This window comes from Pleurodeles waltl, chromosome 4_1 (assembly GCF_031143425.1).
Source record: "Pleurodeles waltl isolate 20211129_DDA chromosome 4_1, aPleWal1.hap1.20221129, whole genome shotgun sequence".
NCBI lineage: Eukaryota > Metazoa > Chordata > Amphibia > Caudata > Salamandridae > Pleurodeles > Pleurodeles waltl.
In genome coordinates, this window is record NC_090442.1 from 983,363,326 (window position 1) to 983,389,316 (window position 25,991).

At 48.1% G+C, this 25,991-nt stretch overlaps 1 protein-coding gene across 1 annotated transcript in view; it reads right to left on the minus strand.

Annotated features, from left to right (window-relative positions):
• ABCD2 (ATP binding cassette subfamily D member 2) overlaps positions 1–21,540 on the minus strand; it is a 238,479-nt gene extending 216,939 nt beyond the window's left edge. Inside the window, exon 1 of the mRNA XM_069229758.1 lies at positions 20,470–21,540. Within this exon, the coding sequence (XP_069085859.1) occupies positions 20,470–21,381 (912 nt within the window). The 5' untranslated portion in view covers positions 21,382–21,540. The remainder of the gene's footprint in view (positions 1–20,469) is intronic.
• Positions 21,541–25,991: the final 4,451 nt, after the last annotated feature.

Sequence of the window (25,991 nt, forward strand, 5' to 3'; positions counted from 1 at the left end):
ACCTCAAAGAGCTGGAACACCCTGCCCCTGCACCTCAGACAGTCACCATCGCTACCCCAATGCAGGAAGGACCTTAAACCCTAGCTCTTCGATTGAAGCTCAGAGGACAAACACTCCTTGGTGCCTTGAGACCCTTACGGGTGAGTAGTTGCGCTTTATAAACCTTAATTTGATTTGCTTGCTCAAGTTCCATTGTGTTACTTTGTGTTACAATCCAACATTAATCAAACTTTGTGTTGCTTTGTAAATCCCACCAATAGACTTTGCTTCAGATCTATGTTAAAAAAGTTAAACAAACCTGACTCAAAGTGTTTGTAAATCTGGGCCCAAGTCTTCTGGGTATAGTGGCATGCAAAATACATTCAAACCTCTGGATAGACAGTAATGTCTTTTAGAGCAGACATGTTTCACACCGACAACTGAGACCTAAACAGTAGGCAAATTAATATTAGGAGGAACTGATCATGTGTCATGCAGGCCAATAACCTTGTTCGCAGCCCGCTGAGATACATGAAAGAACATATATGGGCTCCCCTTCCCCAGTGAAACATTCTTATCAAATCTACTGGAATAATTTGAAATTACAATTTTGTTTTATTGCTCTTGGCCAGTTAATCACATCAAAGAGTGCCTACCACCCAACAATAGATTCCTTTTGGTGTTCAGATATAAGAAATATATGTTTTGTACATTTCCCATGGTTTAATATCGGCAATCAAATGACAGGTGCTCCAAGCAAACTTTTAAGCTTCAGCCACTTCTTGAAGTGGCTCTCTGCTCATCATTGGCTTGCATGTGTGGTCACCTAGAACTTAAGAAATACTATGCATTACCTCCCGTCCCTCCCTCGCCTTCCTTTTAAACCAATGAGGCCTCCTGCTTCACCCTAGACCCTCCCTTCCCCTTTTAACCCCCCCCCACCCTTATCTCCTCCTGTTTCTTTTGTCTAGCCCACGCTAGATGTTTTCTTTTTCCCTTACCTGCACGGCGGGCCTGGAGGTCTACGATGGAGGCACTCCTCGGGACGCGGAGTCCGTGAGGAGTGCTGCAGCTGGTCGCGTCCTGTGACGAGCAGCCAGGCTGCTCAGGAAAACGCAGACTGAGGGCCGGCTGACGGGGTCAGCCGGCCCTCTGTGGCTGGGGCGTCGATTTCCGGGTTTCCGCGCTGCAGAGCGGCGGGGAGCTGCGGAACGGCGATTTTTGGAAGGTTCAGGTAGGACGGGCGTTCTGCCCGCTCTTTTATGATGGGGGTAGGTATGTTTGACCTTTTAAAGGATTGGTGGATTCCTAAGACGATCTCTATATAGGGAGAATGCATTTTAGGGGTTGATCAGTGTATTTTTGGATAGTGACATGCCTAAGGTTCTGGCGAAGAGACGGAGGATTGTCTCCTCTTCCTCCTCGGAGGAGGAGGGTGCTGCTGGAGTTTCCACTCCTGGGGGCTCACAATTACCGGATAGGGGTACACCCCTCATGTCTAGAGATGAAGTGCAGGAGTTGATTGAGGTGGCTGTTACCAGGGCTCTTCAAGCAGGGGTGGCCAGGACTGGTCAGTCTAAAAATTCTCATACGTCGGCTGCTGCACGGAAGTCCTCATCAGATAGTGAGGGTGATGAGGCCCCTTCTACGTCATCTGGGGGTAAATATGTATCCAGAGAAGAAATGTGGGAGGTGATGGCACATGTTCGGGACAATTTGGGTTTCCCAGTGTTTCAACCTTCAAACTCAGATTCTCACTTATTTCCACAATATCAGACGCCTGCCAAGTTTGCCATGCCATTTCAGGGACCTGTGAAGGATATGGTATTTTGAGAATGGAAGGATGTGGATAAAGCTCAGGTTCCACGCTTCCTGCAGAAACTATATTTTCTTGAGGGGGAGGAGGTGTTACCTCCTTCGGTCTGCCTGGATTCAATTCTGGCTACCCTGATTGGCAAAACGGCAGTGAATCCGGAGGATTGTGTGCCGACGGATACCACGGACCGTAAAGTGGATTCAGGTCTTAAAAGGGCGTTTGCCGCTGAGAATCTGGCACTAAGGGCTGGTATATATTCGGCTTATGCGGCCCAGTCGTTGGTGCAAGACTTTGATAAGCTGGCGGTGGCTGTTCAGGAAGGGGCAGAATGTTCAGAGCTCCTGGCTGGTATGGAACAGCAGGCCAGATTGTTGGCGGATGTGTCATCGGATGTGGTCCGTACTTCGGCTCTGGCCTCGGGTGCTTTGATTGGGGCTCGTAGGTCCCTCTGGTTGCGTTCATGGAAAGCTGACCCAGGGGAAAAGGCGGCCTTGCTGAGACTGCCGTTTGAAGGTCGTAGCCTGTTTGGGGAGTAGTTGCCATCCATGCTTTCCAAGGCATTTAATGAAAGGAAGCATGCCTTGCCTTATAAAGGGGGTTCTACTTCCAGTAAGGGGTGGAAGAAGCATTCCCGATCTTCTCCGAATAGGGATTCCAAATCCTTTTCATTTAGAAAATGGCGTTTTCAACCACATTTTTCTCCTAAGAAGTCAGCTCCTACGAACTGGGGTGGGTTCAAGAAGGGGTCCTGACAATCACTGTGGGCCTGGCATAGGGCCGGTTGGGGGAAGGCTGAGTCACTTTCTTTCAGCTTGGAAGGAGAGTGTCAACGATCGTTGGGTACTAGACATTGTGGCCAATGGTTATGTCATCGATTTTGGGGTAGTACCTCCAGATTCAGGGGTACGTCCCTCCCCTCTGCCTTCAGGGGGGTCATGGAGAAGAGCGTTATTGGACGGAGTTCGGGACTTGCTAGTCAAAGGGGCCATTTCCCGCGTTCCGCTGGAGGAACGAGGTCAGGGCACTTATTCGGTCTTGTTTCTTGTGCAGAAAGTTTCAGTGGGGTTTCGCCCAGTGCTCAATCTGAAGGATGTGAATGCTTGGATCAGGACGGTGCATTTCCGCATGCTGTCTATTCAGACTATATTTCCATTGGTCAGGCAAGGGGACTTTCTAGTGTCGCTGGATCTGCAGGATGCTTACCTGCACGTGCCTGTGGCGAAGTCTTCTCAGAGTTTCCTGAGGTTTGCTGTGGATCAGGAACACTACCAGTTTTGCGTTCTTCCTTTCGGTCTAAAATCTTCTCCTCTAATTTTTACGAAGGTGCTGGCCCCCCTGGTGGCTTTGCTACATTCAGATCTTGATTCATGCTCAGTCACGGGTCCTGTTGCAGAAACAGGTGGCCCGAGTTCTGCGGGTCCTGCAAAACCACTGGTTTTTAATCAACTGGGAGAAATCAGATTTAGTTCTGTCCCAGGATCTGGTTTTTCTGGGGGCTCGATTTCAGACTCTTCTAGGCTTAGTGACGGTGTCAGAGAAGAGGTTGGGTGTACTCCAGTCCTTGGTAAAGAAGGTGGTATTAATGACCGCACCACGAGCTCTTCTATGGTTACGTCTGCAGGGTCATTTGGCGTCGGTGATATTTCTGGTTCCTTGGGCGCGTTTCCATCTCCTGAGCTTGATGACGTGGTTCTTGAGAAGGTGGGCACCGGGGTCCGGTTCTCTGAAGGACAGGGTTCAGGCGTCCGGGGTGATTCACAGGGAATTGCAATGGTGGTTGGATGCAGATCATCTTCGGGTAGGGGTTTCTTTGTCACCTCGGAGACCCGTGGTGGTGACTACGGATGCCAGCCTCTCCGGTTGGGGGGCGTGGATGGGATCGGCTCAGGTTCAGGGGTTTTGGTCACCTCGGGAGGCGAGTCGGTCGTCGAATTGGCGCGAATTGAGAGCGGTCTTTCTGGCTCTGGTCCATTTCCAGGGGTCCCTGAGGGGGAGGCGGTTCTTATTCGGACAGACAACTTGGTGGCCAAAGCTTATGTCAACCGTCAAGGAGGGACCAGGTCAAGGGCTCTGTTCAGTCTAGCCAGGGAGATTATTGTGTGGGCTCAGGAGTGGGTTCCTTTTCTCAGGGCTTCGTACATTCGGGGGGTGGTCAATGTTCGGGCGGATCTACTGAGCAGGGTGATTCCTTCCTCTCAACTTTTCTCCCTCCGGAAGTCTCTGTTTCTGCATCTGGTTCGGCTTTGGGGGCTTCCAGTGCTGGATGTGTTTGCGTCCGCAGAGAATGCGAAGTTGGATCGCTTCTGCTCCCGGTTTCGGTGTCCCCAGGCCTGGGAGGTGGACGGAATGTCATGTCCTTGGCCGAGGGGTCTTTTGTATGCATTCCCTCCGTTTCAACTTCTCAGGGCGTTTCTGTTGAGGGTGAGGGATCTGGGATCCAGGGTTATCCTGATTGCGCCACTTTGGCCGCGGGCGAATTGGTTCCCGTTGTTAAGGCTGATGGCAGACGGGAGGATGTGGCCTCTTCCTCTTTGTCCGTCTCCCCTGGAGTTTCCCTGCCTCCCAGTAGTGTCGTTGAGGAGGTTGCACTTGACGGCCTGGAAGTTGAACGACGAGGCTTGACGGGTCTGGGGTACCAGTTGCTTTGAGTTCTACATTACTGGCTTCCAGGTGACATTCCACTTTACTTTCCTATGGTAGACAGTGGCGGGTTTTTTCTTCTTGGTGTTTGAATCATGAGTTGGATCCTACCTGCGCGTCTATCTTTGAAGTGATGCAGTTCCTGCAGGACGGTGCACAATTGGGTTTGTCAGTAGCATCTCTGAGGGTACAGTGGGCGGCGATTCAGGCATTCAGAGGTCCATGGCGTAATCTTAAGGATGAAGGGCACCTGATGTCTAGATTTTTTCAAGGTCTGGTTAATTTATTTCCTCGCCCGGTTCGTTCTTTTCCTTCATGGGATCTTTCTTTGGTTTTGGATGTTTTGACGGAGGCCCCATTTGAACCACTGGGGGACTGTGATTTGCGCCATCTGTCCTTGAAGACGTTCTTTTTGGTAGCCATTACTTCGGCTCGTCGGTTGGGGGAATTGGGGGCCTTGGCCTGTTCATTTCCTTTTTGTAAGGTTTTTCCCGATAGGGTAGTTCTGGTACCAGTGCCTTCCTTTATTACAAAGATCAATTCTTCGTTCCATTCCCGTCAGGAGGTTATTCTTCCTTCATTTTGTCCAGAGCCCTCCTCTAGGGAGGAGGTCCGTTTGCATTTGTTGGATGTACGCAGGGCTTTATTGGAGTACCTGCGGGTGGTGGCTCCTTTTCGTAAGGGGGATTCACTTTTTGTTAATTTCGGTCCGACACGTAAAGGTGAGAAACCTTCCACGGCTTCCTTGAGTCGGTGGGTGAGATCTTCGATTTTGTTGGCCTGTTCCTTGAAAGGGGTGGTTCCTCCTCAAGGGATTCAGGGTCGGTCTACCAGAGGTATGGCGCCTACGGTGGCCGAACTTCAGGGGACTTCCGTTGTGGAAATTTGCAGGGCCGCCACTTGGGCTTCACCTTTGATGTTTGTGCGTCATTATAGGCTTTCGGACTTGGGTAATTTGGAGTCGGTTTTAGGGCACCGAGTCTTATCCTCTATGAGATAATAGGGGTAGGGTGTTTTGGTGTCCTCGGTGCAGGATATGAATAAAAGTTCTTGCAACTCTGTGTCCGTCTCCTGTGTTTTTCTTGCTATGTCTCATTGGTTTAAAAGGAAGGCGAGGGAGGGACGGGAGGTAATGCTTCCATTTTCTTACGATAATGGCATTACTCCTAGTCCTACTCCCTCGCCTTCCTTTTCCGTTCCCTCCCGCCCTCCCGGTACGGACTGTCCGAGTTGCTGCTTGGGCTTGGTTTTTGTACAGGAGGAGATAAGGGTGGGGGGGGGTTTAAAAGGGGAAGGGAGGGTCTAGGGGGAGGCGGGAGGCCTCATTGGTTTAAAAGGAAGGCGAGGGAGTAGGACTAGGAGTAATGCCATTATCGTAAGAAAATGGAAGCATACTGTATTACCCAATACCCAGGAGATTGAGGGGAACAAGTATGTGCCAGAGATACTGTGCTACACAAGAGAAGATGCATGGATTGGAGTTTGGAAAAATTGAGAAAATCCTAAACCTATTTCTGCTTCTTTCACCACTGTGCTATGCACTTTGAAGCCAATCTAATATGTAATCATTGGTGTAAAAAAGTTTGTTCTGTTGCTACAAATACAATTGAATGTCAACAATTATTTCAGTGGGATAATTAATAATCGTCTCCTCCCCACTATGATGTGATGAATGGCCCTGTGACTTCAGCAACTCATAGATATACAAACGATTTAGTCAGAGCAGAGGCCCCCTGAAGGATGGTGTGGGCTTCATGTCCCGCAGTGGCTGAGCTGCAGTGGTGTTCATTACCTTACTGAAACTGGTTTAGCATTCCCTTCTGGTTAGCAAATTCACTCATTAGGATCCCTAAATGCATGTTTGCAACCATAAGGGTTTCTTGGTTTCGGGGTACATGCATAAATGCACTGCTATTCTGAGGGCCACAGGACACACAGGGACTACTGAGCCCAACCGTGGTGGATGAGGCCTTTTAGTTCTGATGTCCCTGGGCCTGACCAACTATGTATCCTGCTCAACTAGGCAAGTGCCCCTTCTGCACTTGCCTCTCAGTGATAGCTGTGGTTGAGTAATCATGTCTCCCTCAAGGGGAATTTAGATACAGGTCAGTGAACACAACTCATGACTCAAAGTGCAGACAGTACAAACAATAAATCAATGTCTAGCCAATGCCCACCCAAATGTGCGCTTGTATAAGAAAAAGTAGTATTTGATTTCTAACTCTACACATTCAAAGGAATATGACATTCAGAAGCACCAATACAATCCCCTTTGTGGTCAGGGATCTTGTAGTTGACAGGCAAATCCCTGTTCAACCCTCCTTCGTATAACTAGGCAAGTGCCTCCTTCGTATAACGTGTTCAGGGTTATTTCCCATTCACTGGTGGCCACATCAGGGAATGCAATCTATTAGGCCACACTCAAGAGTTCCAGTTCGACTCTCCATGCTTTAATCAAAATTGTCTATGGTGGTACAGTACCTTCAGCAGTGAATCCCCCAGGGTCCCAAGGGCCAAGCATCAGTTTTAACTGTTCCGAAGCTACAACAGTGTTCAGCAATGCATTGAGTGCCCTCACTTTGGGGGCTCTCAAGACTGGATCTGGCAGTGCCTGGTAGCACAAGCTATTCCTAGCAAGCAGCGCTGGCAGTCAGGTTCCAGTGATCTGAGCTGCTTTTGCTCAGTGGACACAAAAAAATGGTGTGCTTCCCCTAGCAAAAGGGGACTTTTCCCGCTCCTATCTGGAGCTCCAGTAAGGGTGTGATGTCCTCAGCAGTGTCCTACGATCCTCAGGGAAACAGGTGCAGTTTACAGGCTGGACATGCTGGTCATGGCAGTATTCCTTTTGTCAGGCCCACGACCCGAAACTTTGGCCACAGCGATACCTGCAGCCCTTTCTGGCATACCAGGTTGCTGCATTGCTCACTATCGGGTGCAGACTCTTTTGTGCGATCGTCAAAAACCCGGTGGTCAAACGTCTCATGCTTCAGCCAATTTAAGAGCCTGATTTAGATATGGGTGAAGGGTTGCTCGGTCACAATGGTGACGGATATCCCGTCCACGGAAATCTAAATCCAATTATATCCAATGGAATTTAGATTTTAGCAGTCCGTATACACATCACCATTGTGATGGAGTAACCCCTCCGCCAATATTTACATCAGGCCCTACGTCACTGGTAGTCCCCTCTGGTTATAGGGTCACCACAACAAGGCCATGTGGGCTCAATATCCACACACATCACGCAATATTTGGCACAGTCTACAGCGCCCCTCTAGTGGCATAAGGGGGTCAGTGAAAAAAGTCTTCCACATGTGCTACAGCCCAATCGGTGCCCACCTGAACCCTTACACCTCGCACAGGAAGTCCTCAAGGTAGGGCTACCCACTGGACCTCTTTCCCTCCAGAGGTTTGAATGTATGCATACCACTATACCCAGAAGCCTTGGGCCCAGATTAACAAACACTTTGAGCTACATTTGTGTTACTTTTTCAACACAGACTTCAGCCTTGCAGAGCTTCCCCTTCTCACAGTGCCCAGCTGGATGCTTGGCGATGACACATTTTTGGGGACTCAACCTCCCATTCTTATACCCCTTTCCCATACACCAAATGCAATTTAGGGCCAGGGTTTTGTAAATTTTATGTTGGGGTTCTGCTTCTTTTGAAGTGGGTACTTCTCCTTCCCATCTTCCTTCATGAAAGAGGTCTGTCACACCAGGCATGACTCCAAAGTTGACTGTCCACAACATAATTCATGGAAGTGACCATATTTTACACCTGGATGTCAGCCAAAGTGATATGTGCATCAAAAGGTTAATCCCAGACCCTCGAGTCCTACTCTTTATGATTGTCTTACCAGCCCTGTCTCTCTTTCTGGGGTGTTTATAGGCCCCTTCCCTGTGATCTATCAGAGCAGTCTTTTGACATGTAAAGGGAGTCTCTCCCTTACATCCAGTGTGTCACTACCCAGCTCACATGTAAGCAGCAAATTGACATATCTGTCTTGGGAGATTTATCTTCTCCTCATGTCTTTACCAGGCAGGCCTGGGCTTCCCAAAATGAAACTCAGGGTCCTCCATACAACTTACATTTGCAGGCGTACTCAGTGTACTTTCACAGCACACATCCAGTCCAGCACATTTCCTCCATATATCCTTATATGTATTGATGCATTCAGCACACAAACTCAGCATGTGCACACAGTTCAGAACTGAAGTCTTTCTATATTGAGCCAGAGTGTGCTCTTCACAAACACACACACTGCCAGCATACACACTCACTACGTTAGCACTGCACAACACTTCACCCTCCTTATATTAGAACTCACACAAGTCCACCTATGCTCAGCACGTGCTATCTCTGTGCATGCACTCCACTGCACTACATCTCTCATCTACTGTGTTCCTCTCAGGCATACACACACTATGCACATGTACTATCCACACATGTACTTCACGGTACTGATCCATCCTTGTACTGTACCCTTCCCAGGCACACATTCAACTAACAGAGTCACCACTCCTGTGCTATGCGGGCACTCAGCATCTACCTGATGTAAGCCAAGAGTGAGTTAAGCACACAGCAATGGAACTTTTAAAAAGGTGGGTAAGCCGATATGCATCATTCCAGTGACACAGGGTAAAAAGATCCTGTTCACTACTACTGATTACTACATGGTATACTGCCACCAGTGTGCTTGTGCTGCTTAACTCCTGGGGAAGGCGGTATCCACTACTATAATGGTAATGCTTTGGGCACCTCTCCCAGTCCAACAAGACCGCAATCCGCGAGACATCCCCATGTCATGGCGCACACGCATGATTCGTGTTCGCCTATAACAAAAAAAATCAGCACTGGAGATCCAGACATCAGTACAGTTGAGCAGTAATGGCAGTGGTACACATCTTTTACCATGCAGAGGACTTTTCTGTTCCAACATGTGCCATGCCAGGAATGTGTTAGTTTGTATCGTGGATGCTTCACTGAGGTTTACCTGTGAGCAGCATAACATTTCAAGGGGAGAAATGCCACTGAATGTTACTCACTGATGTGTGGTATATTACTGTAGTATGTGTGTATTCTATGGTTGTCTTTCTCCAGTGCCATTCCTGGGGGGGGTGCCTGTTAGTTCTTGTGTCTGCTGTGCACAACATTCCATGATGCCTCCTGCTTCTTGGTGTTTCATGTCTACTGTGTAATATTGTTCCTCTTTAGTATATGGTGCTCAGGAATTCAGGCTTCAATATATTACTGATGTGTTTATATTACTGCACTCAGCTGTGATTTACTACATTTGGCCATCTGGGGTGTTTGCATTATCATTACTGTGGTGTTGTTTTGTGGGTTTCTTTTTGTACTGTATGTTGTTGTTCTTTGTTTCATAACGTTATTAGAAGCTGTGCCTCTGAGCTCCCACTAGGTGAACAGGGATTTGCTGAATATGTATCTGCTTCATACTCTGCATCTTTGTGTGTGACATACTCTGGGTAGAAGCTACCAGAGCTCCTTATTTAAACCTTATAGGAAAGACATACAGTTTGCTTAACATAATTATTTATAATCCACATATGGACTCATCCTGAGGTCAGCTTCCTGGAAAAACAAATGGATGTACGGGTTGTTTATGCTTTGATTTAGCAGCGGGAGGATCTAGAGAAGATTGCTAATAATGCTTAACCAGAGATGTGCCTCGTTTTAGCTTCAACTCTAAGTTGGTTTTAAAGCGGGGCCTAAAACAGGCCTATAGCGTTAAGGTCTATAGCGTATAGGCTTAAATCAGAGAACAAACAGAGTCTGCCCCCAGTATGCCTAATTTTTAGACTGTGTTTTAAATGGGCAGGTACTCACAGATACTTACGGACATATTTATGAGATCTGTGTCACATTTGCACAACATCACATGGTACGTGTTTGATGCAAATATCAAATGTGATTTTTGAAGCCACTCAAGGAAATTTTGCATGGTGAGTGGCTTCATAAATCTGGCGTGAAGCAACACAGTGCAAATCAATGCATTGCCTTACTCTGCCCTGGAAAGGCGTCCCTTGGTTCCCACACAGCTCCCAAGGATTTTGCTGCATTCCCAAATTTACCAGAACTAGTAAATGTGAGAATGCGCCAAAATGATACACCTTCCCAGGGGAGGCATAACAAGGAGAAATATATTTATTTCTCCTTGTAACTTCCTCTTTCTATGTGTGATGATAGAGGAATATGCCCCAGGGGATTGCTTTTGTGCAGGAAGACAACCCTTCCTGCACAAAAATAATCCTGCATGCAAAGGAGGCACCCTTGCACCATGGTGCAAAGGTGCTTTCGTTGGCTCTAGGCAGCCCATTTTGCTCTAGCGTTGGGGAAGGACAGGAATGCGGCATATTGGAATAAATATGCAGCATTCCTGACCTTTCCCTGTGACGCAGCGCAGCATGGTGACTTGCTGCACTGCGCCACTTGTCCATAATTATGGCTCTTAATATCTGCACTTCTTTAAATTGAAAGGGAGGGTTTTTGCACCTCTCAGCAAATAGGTGCTCTGGGGCACTGAGTAACTACACTTCTAAAATTCCATTTCAATGACTGTAATTTTAGCAGAAAAGTGTAGATAAGGTGCAAAACTTTGGCGATTGTTCACTGGTGCAAATAATATATGCTCTGGGGAGTTTTTACATCTTTCTACCACGCAGTCCAAATGGTCATCAAATCAGTGTATGAGGTCAGGTTTTTTTTCTAAATAATGGATCTGCCATAAAGCAAAGCTTTAAATGGCAGGTACTTAGTACCTACACTTATTTATTTTGAGAGAATGACTACTGGCTCTTCTGAGAAGCAAACAGGTCCCCTGAGACAGGGCACATGTACAGATATTTTTCCATTTGAAGCACTGACAAAAAGAAAAATATCTAGTTACACAGGAACAGTAAGACAAAATACGGAAGACATTCTTAAAGCTGGCCGCACAACCGAAGCCACCCACAGTAACGTTGCTGCTTTACATAATGAAGCGCTTCCAGGAGTACTTCAGTCTGCTATGTTGGCACAATTCTTGGACAATGGCTGTCAGACACTGTTAACATCTAATGCTGGACGGAAGATTTCCAGACAAAATGGTTCAGAAAGGTCTGCATTAATAGGCGGTCCTTCTATGAAAAATTCAGGACGTACTTAGCACTGAAAAAACACAAAACGTGCTAGAGCAAAGTATTAAACACTTCCTTGCAGGAGCCGAATAGAAGAAACCATTTATTTTTATTACCTACAAGCGAAGATTATCACTGATCTCTTAGATAGATATAAAGGAGCACGGCCTCTTTTTAGAGATATCTTACAGCATAGTTGGAAAATAAGCGTCAGGGATGAAAATGTATTCTTCTACAGCGCGATATTCTTGATGCTTGTGTTAGCACAGAGGATTTTTTGGAAGAAGATGCTACTGGCCCTCTTAACTGGGGTCTCCTTATGGTAACAGGCACTCTTCTGTTTCGGCCTACAGTATCTGCTGGGGTATGTGACAGCAGGCTTTAGTGTGCTGTTGAAAAGGTGAGCAGGGAACTTAGGAAGTGTACAACAGTCCTGGAAACAGGGCCAAGGTGTGGTGGACAAAGGGGTACATTAAATGAAATGTTACCAGTGAGAGTTGAGTTTCATAACACCAAGTGATCTATTCCTGATAAATAGTAGCAGTGGAAGGCTCGCTTAGAGTTACATTGTGTGTTGTTTAATACAGAGTTCTTTGATGATATGGTTGGGTGATGGAGGAGGCTAGGTGTTAGTTATTGTTAGACCTGGAATCCTTGGTGTGGTCTCCCCTGTCTTTCTTACCTCTGCTTCCCATGTTTGACTATGTCCTGAACTGTTTATTCTGTTTTTGATACTCTGGGCACTTTACCACTGCTGACCAGTGCTAGGGTGCAAGTGCTCCTCTGTAAGTTATATGAGTAAGCGGTTTTTCCATGATTGGCATATTTAATTTACTAGTAAGTCCCTAGTAAAGTGCACTAGAGGTGCTGAGGGCCTATATATTAAATGCTACTAGTGGGCCTGCAGCACTGATTGTACCACCCAGATGAGAAGCTGTGTAAGCATGGCTCAGAACTTCCACTGCAGTGTCTGTGTGAGCAGTTTTAAACTGCCAACGCGACTTGGCAAGTGTACCCACATGCCAGGCCTAAACCTTCCCTTTTTATGCATATAAGGCACCCCTAAGGTAGGCCCTAGGTGTACTGATGTGTTTTACATGCCATAACAGTGAAATACGACCAAATTCAGTTTTCACTGTTGCAAAGCTTACCTCTCTCATAAGATAACATGGGGCCGCCTTTAAATAGCCTTAAAGTGCTGTTTCCCTTTGAGAGCAGATAGAAAGGAGTTTGGGGTCTCTGCACTCACAATTTAAAAATACATATTTCAGTGTAGTTGGTTTTTAGATTGTTAGTTTGAAAATTCCACTTTTAGAAAGTGGGCATTTTCTTGTTTAAACCATTCTTTGACTCTGCCTGTTTGTGGATTCCTTGTCTGGTTCAGAATGCCAGTTGGGTTGTTTGTGAATCCCCTCTAGGCAGTGACACAAAGGGTGCTGGGGTGTAGCTAGCATATTATGATGAGCCATCTGGGCTAGAGTGGAGGGAGGAGTGGTCACTTACACTTGAATGGGCTGTGCCTGTCCTCACACAATGCAGTCTCCATCCCCCTGGTGTGTTTCTGTGGCCTGGCCTGAGCAAGGCAGGCTCTTGTGAACACAGACTTTCCCTTGAAGTTTGCCTACTTCAAAGGCAGAAAGGGGTGTAAGTAGTGGACCCAAAACCCCAGACGTTTAGATCAGTTATGGATTCAAGAGGAACCTCTGCCAAGGAGAATAGCTGAAGAACTGAGGAGAAGTACTGCCCCTGCCTGTGCTTTGTTGGGCTAGCCTGCAATTGCTACTTCTGCCTGTGAAAGGGGACAAAGACTGGACTTTGTTGTGCATTCCTACTGGAGAAGAATCTCCAAGTGCTTAAACTGAGCTTCCCTCCTGTTTTGAAGTCTCAGGGCCATCACAGTCTTCCCCTGCAGGCACCTGGACTCTCTGCTGAGACTCCTGCCCTGCCAATTGGTGCCCTATTCAGTCTCTGGGCCCTTGAAAGGTGAAGTTAGCAGAACAAGGACTGAAATCCATGCACCGAACACCGTGCTGGGAAATTTTTGACGCACCACCTGCAATGTGGCCGATAAATGGTGCGCCACCCGCTTTGCGGCTAAAATCGATGCTCCACCTGCATCGTGGCTGTGAGATCGGTGCATCGCGGCTAGTGAAACTATGAAAAACTCACTCTTGCATCTGCTGATAACGACGTAAACCCCACGCAGTGTGGTTTTCCAACACCGTGCGGCCGGATTTCACACACATTGTCGCTGGGCGTCAAAGTCATTGTGAACCTGAGCAGATCCAAGGTGCCATGTCCGGAAATCAACACATAGCTCTCTTGCGAGGGAGATAAACGATGCATTGCCTACCCGACCAGAGAAGAAACGACGCACGGCCTCACTTGCAAGTAAGGAATTGACGCATCACTGACTTTTCCGACGCATGCCCGCCCGTGCAGCATTATTTGTGATGCAAACCAGGCACTTTGTGTAACAATGTTTCCATTGTTTTCTATGGAGTAAGACTCTTATTCTTTTGAAAATTCATATCTTGACTTGTGTATGTTGGATTTTTGTTGTTCTGGTCTTGTTTGATTTAGATAAATATTATCAATTTTTCTATACTGGTGTGGTGTCCATTTTGTAGTGTTTTCACTGTATTACTGTGTGTTGGTACAAATTGCCTTTGAGATAAGTCTGACTGCTTGTGCCAAGCTACCAAGGGGGTGAGCAGGGGTTGTCTTAGGAGTGTAACTCCCTTGCCCTGACTAGAGTGAGGGTCCCTGCTTGGACAGAGTGGAAACTGACTGCCAACCAGAGACCCCGTTTCTAACAATTATTCTAATACATCAGTGTGCTTTAAGGCTGCAGAGATACTTAGCAGCAGCACCCGGCGAGTGTGAGTGGCAGCACACTTTGTTTAATATCTGATAAGTCACGCCATCAGTGTGCTTTTAGGATGCTGTGATATTTAGTAGCCAACCCTGGTGCAGGGTCCCCAACCTTTTGTGTAATAAGAGCTGCTTATGTTGGAATAGTTACCACATCAAACAAGATTACAATAGTGGACACCATATGCAAGCTCTATGGAGGGAAAGATGCAAGATTACCAACAGTGATCACCTCAGTGTATCAGGCTGGGTTGCCAGCAGAAACTTAAAAAAGGCTTTATCCGTTTGGAATGCCTCTGTGCAGGTAACACATGCTAGCCACAGCTGCAATGCCCTCAGGATGAAAGTATGAATCTATCACTCATAAATCAGCTTTAACTATATTTTGGAAACTCAACCATGTTTCTTCAAATATCAGCTGTTGAGTTCTGCAAATACACACATTTTCACCTTGAATACACAATTTTGGCATACATATATTAATTCAACCAAGCAAAAGGTTCTGATTTAGTCAGCTGAGCTGCATACAGGAGAGCTACTTACAGGTAGCTGGAGATCTACCAGTAGTTCACCAACTACTCGTTGGAGAAGCCTGCCATGGTATGTGTTAGTGGTAAATGTGTACACACTGGGATGTATGCGTGCCTGAAGAGTGGTACAGTACACAAGAATCAGAGCAGGTGGTTGTGTGCATTGGGATATATGTGTGCTTTTGAAGGGCTCAATACATGGAGGTATCTGGGTGCCATTTTTCATTTTGGGAGACCCCGGTCCTGTTGCATGTGAAGTTAGAGGAGCACCCCACACAACACAGACAAATTTGTGGATTTCTGCATTTTTGAATGCTGGCTGGGACACACACTGGAAGAAGGAGAAATTAGGCTCTTCAGTACACTACAAAAGGGGTCACTGATCAAAGCGGCCTTTACTCCAGCTCCCCCTTGCTGCCCAGACAACAGGTCTCCTACCTGTGCTGTTCGTGACTATCTGCCCCCTTTACTGTCCTGCTTGTTTTGTCTTGTATTTTTGAGGCCACTATTAGTATTTTGTATTTCAAATTTCCTTAGGACTGCTGCAGTGTGTTGCCGCTCACTCGCTTTACCCTCCTGTTTTTTAATGCCATTTCCCTCCTGCCAGTCCCACCCACTGCCACCCAGTGCCCCCCTCCTCCCAGGACCTACTTAATGGAGGCTAAAGAGGCAAGCCTGTCTGCACCCATCCGTGTCTGTCTATGTCTGGACTGCACCCAGCACCAGGACCCAGGATCCCCGGTCCACCCCCAGTTACGATGCGCCACCCTCCATGCCTTAAACACCAGAGAGCCCAGCGAATGCTGCTGCCATGCCACACTGCACACAACGGTAGGACCATTCTCCTGTTAGATGCACCTTCTCCTGCACCTTCTCCTCCACCACCAACATTCCTACCCCAACTGTTGAGCACGGTGCGGCGTGGCAGCACATCAACTTCAAGCTTTGCACGATGACAACTCTACCATCAGAGGTACCCTGGCATACCGATCCCCAGGCCTGAGTGCCAGCTTCTGCAACACCATTGCACACTTCATTGAGCCCCTAGCCTTGGACTCCAAGGACTATATCTTTCTCAGTGAAGTTTGCAGCAACATAGATGGCTCCAATGACAACACCACACATCTCCTCGACAATATGAGCTGCTGCAGACTAACCCAGATTGTCCACAATCCACAAACTTATGCACACTACAGGGCACACGCTGAACCCCATCTTCACCTCCAGTGTCCATGTCACATACAGCCACATCTCCGAACTCACAAAATTTCAGAGACCAGTTGAATGGACACCCTCAACGTCTCCAGCCCCACCATCACCACTGATCTCGAACAAGGAGTAACGAGTTTCAACTCCTGGATCACCAACTGCTCTAACAGCATCATCCCTATCAAAGCAGCATGCAGAGACACTTTCCAAAAAGGCCAACTGGTACACTCCTGAACTCAGAACAGCTGGAGAGGAAGTGGAATGCCAGTAAAGACAACTCCGACAGGGCAGCTTTCAAGATCTCCCTCAACCTCTACTACCACCTGCTGAGAGCATCAAAGAAGGCAGCACCAGCCACGCATATCTAAACCAGAAGCAACAACACCAAGGAACTCTTAAACATAGTCAAGGAATTCTCCAACCCGGCGGCTAGTGAAAACAACATCCTATCCTCACAGGAGCTGTGCAACAACTTTGCTGATTTATTTCACAACAAAATTGCAACCATATACAGAAAGTTCACACCTCAACCTACACCTACAGACTTCATCGACAGAGTAGCCACCAACATAACCAACACCAATCACATACTAACCACCTGGAATCATCTCTCCACTGAGGACACCGTTTCCACCACTACTCAAAAAACCTGCAGCAGACCCCGGCATACTCAAAAGCTACCAGCCAATCTCCCGGCTCCCTTTCTCAGCTAAGGTACTGGGAAAAATCAAACAACTCATGGCCAACATGGAGCAGAATCAGCTACTCAACGCCCCCCAATCTGGCTTTCACAACAATCACAGCACTGAGATCGCCCTCATTGCAGACACGAAAGACATCCGTACGCTCCTCAACTGAGGAGAAACAGCAGGTGTGATCCTCCTTGACCTCTCGACAGCCTTCGATACCGTATCCCACCACATGCTGATCAAAAGACTTCACCAAACCGGCATCCCTCAGCCCCACACATTTTAACGCATATATGACACTGCAGCCAACATCATCTGATCACACAGCCTTAACATAAGCTCCTACGCAGACAACACCTAACTCATTCTCTCGCTCACCGACGAACCCACCACCACCAAAACCAACTTCACAGATGCATGACAAGTGTCGCTGATTCAATTAAAGAGAACTGCCTGCAGCTAAACACAGACAAGTCTGAAGTTCTAATCGTCAGCAAAAGCAGCAACACATGGAATTACTCCTGGTGGCCTTCAGAACTAGGACCAGCACCCACTCCCTCCGAACATGCTAGAAAACTTGGAATCATCATTGACAACAGGCTAAACATGAAATCATAGATTACCAGCATCTCCTACGCCTGCATCTTCATTCTGAGCATGCTACATAAGATCGTCACGTGGCTATCCCTCACATGAGACACACCATGAAAACAGGCCCTCATCACCAGCTGATTAGACTATGGCAATGCCCTCTACTTAAGAAGAGCCTTACACCTCCTACAAAAACTTCAGACAATACAGAATGCTGCAGCCAGGGTCGTCCTTGACCTTTCCCAATGATCCCACATCACACCACACCTCAGGAAACTCCACGGGCTACCCATGCAAAAGAGTGCATATTCAAGCTGCTGACGCACTCACACAGAGCTCTCCACAACCAAGGACCTGCCTACATTAGCACCACCTGAATTTTCACCAACCATCAAGAAGGCCACACTCCATCTCCCTATCACTGGCCCACACTCAATGCATCCACCAAATTGACATGGAGGACGATCCTTCTCCCACATAGCAGCAAAAACTTGGAACAGCATTCCCACACATCTCCAGGCCATCATCTTTCATCGAGAATCCCATAGAGCTCTCTAGACCTGTCTATTCGAATGAGCCAATGAGACCTATAAGCGCCAGATACCCCTGCTTTACAAATCTTATTTGACTGACTGACCTAGATACACCTCAGGAAGGTGATAGGGCTAGTAAGGAAATCATAAAGAGTAGCGTTTGGGGCCTTTTGTAACCATTTCATACACATATCACTAAGGATGACATCCAGGTGCAATCCTCTAGTAACTTCTATAGCCTGTGTTTGGGAGCATCAGTTTTGGAGACACTCCTGCTGTGATAGACTGCTCTCTGGAGGAAGAGATGTACAGTGGAATGGGCACTTCACCATAAAAATGTGAGCTTCAGACTCTCAAATTGTCCAACTGAAGCTGTACATCAGCTCAGAGAAGCCCACCACAACTTCTGCTTATTTGGACCAGGTCTGGGGCTCAGAGTCCGACAGTCTCCTTGGTGGGTGAGGGGACATCACCCAGGACAATCAAGAGTTGAGTGGATCCCTGAAGGAAAATGTGAGATTTAGTTCCAGATCAGGATCAGTGTACCAATCAAGCAGTCTGTCTGTATTTGTTGATCATGACCCTATGTGACATGTAAGGCTGTGGTGAAGATGAAAGGATGTCACTCTGGGGCATTGCTGTGGGAAGAGGGATGTCGCCCTGTGCCATGTTGTTACCTGAAAAGGGACGCTGCCTTAGCTTCGATTGATGACCCCCATATGTCAAGTGGGGGCAGTGGTGAATCTTAAGGGCTGTTAGCCTGGTGCAATGCTGTGGACTGAGGGCCGTCGACTTCAACAGTGCTGTGACTCAAAGAAGGATACCGCTTCAAGTGCGTGGCTTGCTCCCTCCATATGTCAGGTGGGGGCAAAGTGAACGCTGAGGGTCATCGCCCTGGTACATCGCTGTAGTGAAGATAGTACTGTCACCCTGTGCAGTGTTGTGAACTGAAGGAGGACGCTGCCTTGATCATCTGGAGCGCGTCCCCCTATACCATTTAGGAGCCGTGCAGGAAGTTAAGGGCTGTTGCACATGAACCATGTGCAACTGTGAATTCAGAGCTTCTACGCTGTTATTGAAACCTGATGAGCATGGCAAATCTGCCATCAGAGACAGACAGTACTTACCACAATGGAGGAGTGTCATAGAGGTCCAGACCCATTCCGGCCACGACCCAAGCTACTGCTCACCACGAGAAGCAGCCAAAGTCAACTGTGACCCAGGAACTCTCCTAGGCCTTCTGTCTCATCTCCAGTGAGAACAGGTAAGGCTGCACATGGAGTTGCAGAGTCTCTGTTGGGTGAACCTGCTCTCACTGATGGGTCAAAGGCACTGGGACACTTTTACCTTTGAATAACCATTTCGGTACTTCTAAGACTTATATTCCCTAGCAGGACCTAGCCTGAATTATGCCACAAGTAAATGGGGAATAACTCTAGTCCGTAGATAGAAGGGAAGGACACTGGTGCCCGAGTGGACAGTGCTAGAATACAGACCTTATGGAGAGTGTGCTAATATGTAGTGTGTACCACATTACGCTTTGTATGTGTGTATAATTACCTCATTTTTAAAAGCAAGTATTTGGCTGGAAATTAAATTATTGTCGTTGCTAAATGTGCATTGAGTTGTAAGCCTGTGTTCATATTTCACCCACCTCCTACCTGAGAAGCCTTGTACTGCTTCATCATGCTCCCACTAAGTCTCAAGTGTGGAAGGAGCTCTTTTCCCGGTTACTCAGAGCCCATAGTAGGCGGGCCCTGAGACATCAGGAGTGAAAGGCCCCAGCCACCACTGTTGGGCCCAGCGGCTCCTGCTTGCCCCATGACCCTCAGACAGGAGTTCTGACATGCACACTGCTTAGAATCTAAAAATACACAACGCAGTGATGTGCTTCAAGAATGCTGAGCTATTTGGCAGCATCCCCTGGGGTGTTTGAATGACACGCACACTGCTTTATATCTACTAATAATACACATGGCACTAGTGCGCTCTAAGACTGCAGAGATACTTAACAGCATCCCCTAGTTTACTTGAGTGACATGCATACTCTGATTTATGTCTACGGAGATACAGCAGTAGCCTCTTGAGAAGGGAGGTGTGTTAAAAGTCACTTAAAATGGTGACTTTCTCTTGGGGTCTGAATAAACAGAAATACAAGGTGGGGCCGTCGTGGAGTTCAGGGGAAGAGGATGGGGGTACATGAGAAGAAAAGTTAAGGGAGATTGATTGATTATGGTGCGGACTAGAATAAATTGGAGAGCGGGTGGAGGCCATTGAAAAGCATGGGGGAGGAGGAAGCGCAAGAGGAGAGAGCATTGGATGATTGAGAATTTGAGGGAGGGGTGCAGGGGGAGAGGGAGTGGGTCGAGCAAGGGGATGCTGGGGAGGTGGGGCGAGGTTGACACCCTCATATATCGATGTCGCAGTGGCAGATGCTCATCAGGCCGGCTTGCACTCCCCTCCCCCTCACCTTGTGGCCCCGGTAAAAGGCGATCTCCTCCACGTTGGCGATGATGCGCGAATGCACATAGCGCAGGTAGCCCTTCCTTTGGGCCTCCTCGGCCACCAGCTTGCCGAAGCGCGGCGAGCAGGCGCGCAGCACCTTGGCTGTAGCACACACCACAAGGCCGGCCAGTAGGGTGGGCCCCATTGGGTCGGCTCCCCGCGAGCGCGCCGTCTGGATGAGGGTGTAGGAGGTGAGCAGCACGTCCAGGATTGGCTTGGTGAGGTTGGAGTAGAGGTGCGCCATGGACTGCGAGAAGACCATGATGTCCTCGGTCAGAGACTGGTCAGGGTTGGACAGGCGGCCGTCCATGCACGTCACCTTGTAGTAGGTCTGGCGGCTGAAGTAGGTGCGGTAGGCGTGCGCTGCCAGCCGGGTGCGCAGCGCCAGCGCTAGCCGGCCCTCGAGGAAGCGGATGGCACTGTTCACAAAGGTGGCCGGGATGGCGATCATAAGCCACTTGAGCAGCTGCGCCACGAAGCGCCGGGGCCTCTTCTCCACGATGGTCTTGACGATCTTACCGTCCAGTCGCGCCACGTAGATGGAGAGGAAAGTGCGTGAGACGAGCGCCAGGGAGTGCACACCAAGGAGCGCCAGCTCGGGGCACACGACACGCGGAAAGACCAGGCGCCGGAGCTCCAGCAGCTGCCTCAGGAAGTCAGCGTTCACTGCCGGGCAGGCGCTCTGGACGGCCGGTCCCGCTGACAAGAGCTCCGGGGCTCTCTGTTCCTCTTCCTCTGCCGCCTTCTCGGGGGGTGTCGGAGGGCGCAGCTGGCGGTATAGCACCGGGTACAGGGTCTTGATCCCGTATGCGGCTGCCAGCAGCAAGGCAGCCCTGCGGGCTGTCCTCGCCCGGCTCCAAGTTCCCGCCGCCCTCATGTTGCCCAGCGGCTGCGGTGCTATCTGTGGTCCATGCAGGCCTAGGAGAAGTGGGGCTTGCGGGGAACACAGTCTCCTCGGACAGACGCGAAGTGACTGGCAGGCATCTGTGGAAAGGGATACGGAGCTGCGCTAGGTCCTCCGTCGAGTGTGAGCCGCAAACCTGGCCCCGCCCCTGATCGCTGATTGGTGGTTCAGGATGCAGGCCTTATCCCTTGCTGGGTACCATTCCCCCCGGAGCATCTTTCACACAGAAGCAAACGCTTTACAAAGTAAACAAATCCAGGGGCGGCTCCTCCCTTAGGGCGGAGGGCTTCCCCCCTCCCCCCACAGCAGCAGGAGCTGCAAAACCTTTGAAAATAAAACGATAATAAATCAGATTTATTATCGTTTTATTTTTAAAGGGGGCTGGGCCATGGGGGTGACCAGCGTGAGGTGCGCATGCATGTTTGCACTCCCCTCAGTGTGCATGCATGTTTGGCCTGCCGTCTCGGGCTGGCCAAACACACATGCGCACAAAGGCTCTCTCCAACTCACACTGTGTTGCCGAGTTGGAAAGAGCCAGCCCAGGCTCCCAGGCTGTGTTGGAGCGCCCACCCAGGGCACTCCAGCCAATGATAACGCTGCTTTGAACAGCGTCATGATTGGCCGCAGAGCTGGCTGGGAGCCTGCTGTGGAGAGCGTCGGAGAGCTGTGCAACGTCCAGGTAAGTTTTTTTTTAAGTATTTATTTTTTATTCTTATTCTAGCCCCCGCTGTGATGTAGCCACACAGGGACTGACCTGTAAAAAAGGCTGCTACCCCATTTTATTCACCAGCAGTAGCAAGGGTGGCACATTATTTTCTGCGCAGGGTGCATTTGGGGCAAGGACCATCTCTGAGGAGATCGGTTGACTATCCATCCTGTTGCACACTGGGGAACTCCTTGGGCTTAGTATGTGTCTTGTCTTGTGCAGAGGAATTACAGGAGAAATCAGAATGTGTAACATTCTTGCAAACCTGGAATACATATTTTTGAAAAGAGCTGTCCAGTGCTGAACCTATTGGCTGTGTACCTTGTACCCTGGAATAAAAGTCTTACCTGGAGCTGTGTTACAATTGATTATTTTCAGTGGCGACGATTCTACCATTGGGTTACCCTTCATTGCTGCAAGTGGACATCTTCATGCCCGTTATAGTCAGAGTGTAGAACCTCCGTTGTTCTTCCTTGGAACTCAAGTTGTGTTCACGCCTACATTGTCTCCTGTTAAGGATTGTGGTAAAAAGCTGCCATGTAATTCGCCTTCAAGACTTATGTCATTGCAACATCATCACAATACTGTCAAAATATGCACAGCAATGTTGCATGAGTACGTTATGTGGTTCCCCCTTGGATTTCGAAAATAAGTCATTTTAAGAAGAACTTGTGCATTCAAGGTGAAGCACAGACATCTGCCTTGTATACTGTTATAAACATATTGACATTTCCAAATGTGGTGTGTTCTCAAACTGCAATACACGCTCCTTTTATCTAGCATCCTGCTGTATTTACATTTTTGTGTGCTTTAGCATTTTTTGAGGAAATTCACTGGAAGGTGACAGAGACATTTTAAGGCATGAGCAAAGTAAGGAATTGCATAGGGCTCCCATCTTCCAAAGGGCCTCCATGTTAATGTAGGTGGGTAAGTCGCAATTCCTGCCATAGAGTGGTGTAACAATGGCCCCCCATAGTCCCTGTGGTGCGGGGGCCCCTGAGCTCCAGGGGGGGCATCAGCGCAGTACACTGTGGTCCAGGGGGAAGGGGCGCTGCCTTCAAGGGACTTTGCAGGGGGGCCCACTCAAGTTTTGTTATGCCACTGCTGCCATAGCAACATTGCTCTTAAAAAAACAGCTTCTTTTTCTAATCTAACTGTTAGAAATGGGGTCTCATGTTTGCAAAATGGTAGTTAGGGTAAGTCACAACACAATCCAAATTATCCCGTGCCCACCCTCTGGTAGCTTGGCACTGAGCAGTCAGGCTTAATTTAGAAGGCAATGTGTAAAGTATTTGTGTCACAAATCATACAGTAACAGTGAAAACACCACAAAAATACACCATAAAGTTTTAGAAAAATAGATAGGATTTATCTGAATAAAATAAGGTCAAAACAACAAGGATCCAATAAGCACAAGTTAAAATATCACTTTTAAAAGGTTTAAAAGAGTCTCAATCCTTAGAAATTAACAGTTGTTTCTTTGTTACACACTGTACCTGGGATGCGTAAAACATAACTACGCATGGAGATCGCAGAGGAGGAGATGTGTGGAAAAAGAAGGAGTTGCCTTGGATTTTCCGGCCCAGTACAGACAATGCGTCATTTCTTTGCATGCCGCAAGGGGTTTGTGTCATTTTTCGGCGCACAGTCTTGGTTCCTCACTAGGATGCAGGGATATTTTGATGCCCAGGGATGATGCGGTGAAAATCGCTGGAAGAAGGAGCAGATGCTGCGTTGTTCCGGTAGGCGATGCGTCAAATTTTCCATCGCAAGGTAGGCACTGCGTTGAATTTCCAGTCGGAAAAGTCAAATCTGCATCGTTCTGGTCAGCTGTGCGACAAGTCCTTAGCCGCTATGCAGGCTTTGTGCTGATTTCTGCAGGCACTGTGTCAATTTTTGACACACAAGGAGTTTCTTGAAGAGGTGAAGTCTTTGTTAGCCCTGAGACTTCAGAAACAGGAGGCAAGCTCAATCCAAGCCCTTGGAGAGCACTTCAGGGGAAGGCAGAGATCTTCCAGCAAAGTCAAAGGCCAGCAGGGCAAGAGCAGGGCTGCAGTCCTTCTCAGCAGAGCAGTTCAGATGAGTCATTTGGGTAGCCAGGCACCTCTTATGGCAGGGTGCAGGTGTAGGTCCAGAAGTGTCTGATTTGGTGGGGTCAGAGATCCAGTTCATATACCCCAAAATGCCTTTGAATTGGGGGAGACTTCAAAGAGTGGTTTTGAAGTGCACAAGTTCCCTTTTCAGTACAGGTCTGTCTGCCAGGGTCCCAGTAGGGGGTTTGGCAGTCCATTGTGTGAGGGCAGGTCACTAGCCTTTGAAATATGTCAGACCCTCCACCCACTTCCAGCCCAGGAAAACCCATTCAGTATGCAGATGAGTGCAGGTGTGACTGAGTGTCCTGAATTTGTGGTTGTCTGGGTGAAATGCACAAGGAAGCTGTTAACCAGCCGAGCCCAGACCTTGATTGGAGACAGGTTGTAATGCACAGACGGATTTTAAGTGCAAAGAAATGCTCACTTTCTAAAAGTGGCATTTCTAAAATAATAATATATAATCCAACCTCACCAATAAGTAGGATTTTCTATTACCATTCTGGTCATACTAAATTTGATCTGGTTACCATTTTCAGATCAGATCTACCACTCAAACAGTATATGAGGGTAGTCCTAATGCTATCCTATGAAAGGAGCAGGCCTCACAGTAGTAGAAAATGAAGTTAGGAGTATTCCACTACCAGGACATATAAAACACACATGTACATGCCCTGCCTTTTACCTACATAGCACCCTGCCCTATGGGTCACCTAGGGCCTTCCTTATGGGTGACTTATATGTAGAGAAAAGGGGAGTTTAAGGGTTGGCAAGTACTTAAAAAATGGAAGTCAAAGCGGCAGTGAAATTGCACACACAGGCCTTGCAATGGCAGGCCTGAGGCGTGGTTAAGGGGCTACTTATGTGGGTGTCACAATCAGTGCTGCAGGCCCACTAGTAGCATTTAATTTACAGGCCCTGGGCACATGTAGTGGGAACTTTACTAGGAAATTACAAGTAAATCAAATATGCCAATTGGGGATGACCCAAAGTTACCACGTTTAAAGGAGAGAGCATATGCACTTTAGCACTGGTTAGCAGTGGTAAAGTGCACAGTCCTAAAACCAGCAAAAACACTGTCAGAAAAGAGGAGGGAAGCAGGCAACAAGTTGAAGGATCACCACCCCAAGGCTGTCAGATCTAACATGTGTCCCCCAAGCTGAAAGTGGGGAGAGCTACCCAACTCCATGGGAGCTCTCTCTTCACTAAGGCGGAAGAATCTGGAGAGACAATCAGAATTGGTCAGTCCCCTGGCGATGCTCCACAGTAAAGTCTATCCCCTGTAGAGAGATGGACCACCTCAAGAGTTTAGGATTTTTACCCCTCATCTGTATGAGCGATTTGAGGGGCCTGTGGTCTGTCTGAACCCAGAAGTGAGTCCCAAACAGGCCTGGTTTCAGCTTCTTCAGTGCCCATACCACAGCAAATGCTTATCTTTCAACGGCACTCCACATCTGTTTCCGTGGTAATAACCTACTAATGAAGGCTACTGGTTGGTCTAGGCCCTCCTCATTCAGCTTTGTTAAGACCGCCCCATGCCATGCTCTGAAGTGTCTTTCTGCACTATGAACTCCTTGGAGGAATCAGGGGCCCTGAACATGAGTGCCGTGCACATGTCTTCCTTGAGAGAATCAAAGGCTTTCTGACAAGCCTCTGTCCAGATCACCAACCTAGGCTGCTTCTTGGAAGTCAGCTCAGTTAAGGGGGCCACCATGGTGCCATAACCCTTAACAAATCTGCAGTAGTAGCCAGTGAGGCCTAGGAAGGCTCTCACTTCAGTTTGAGTT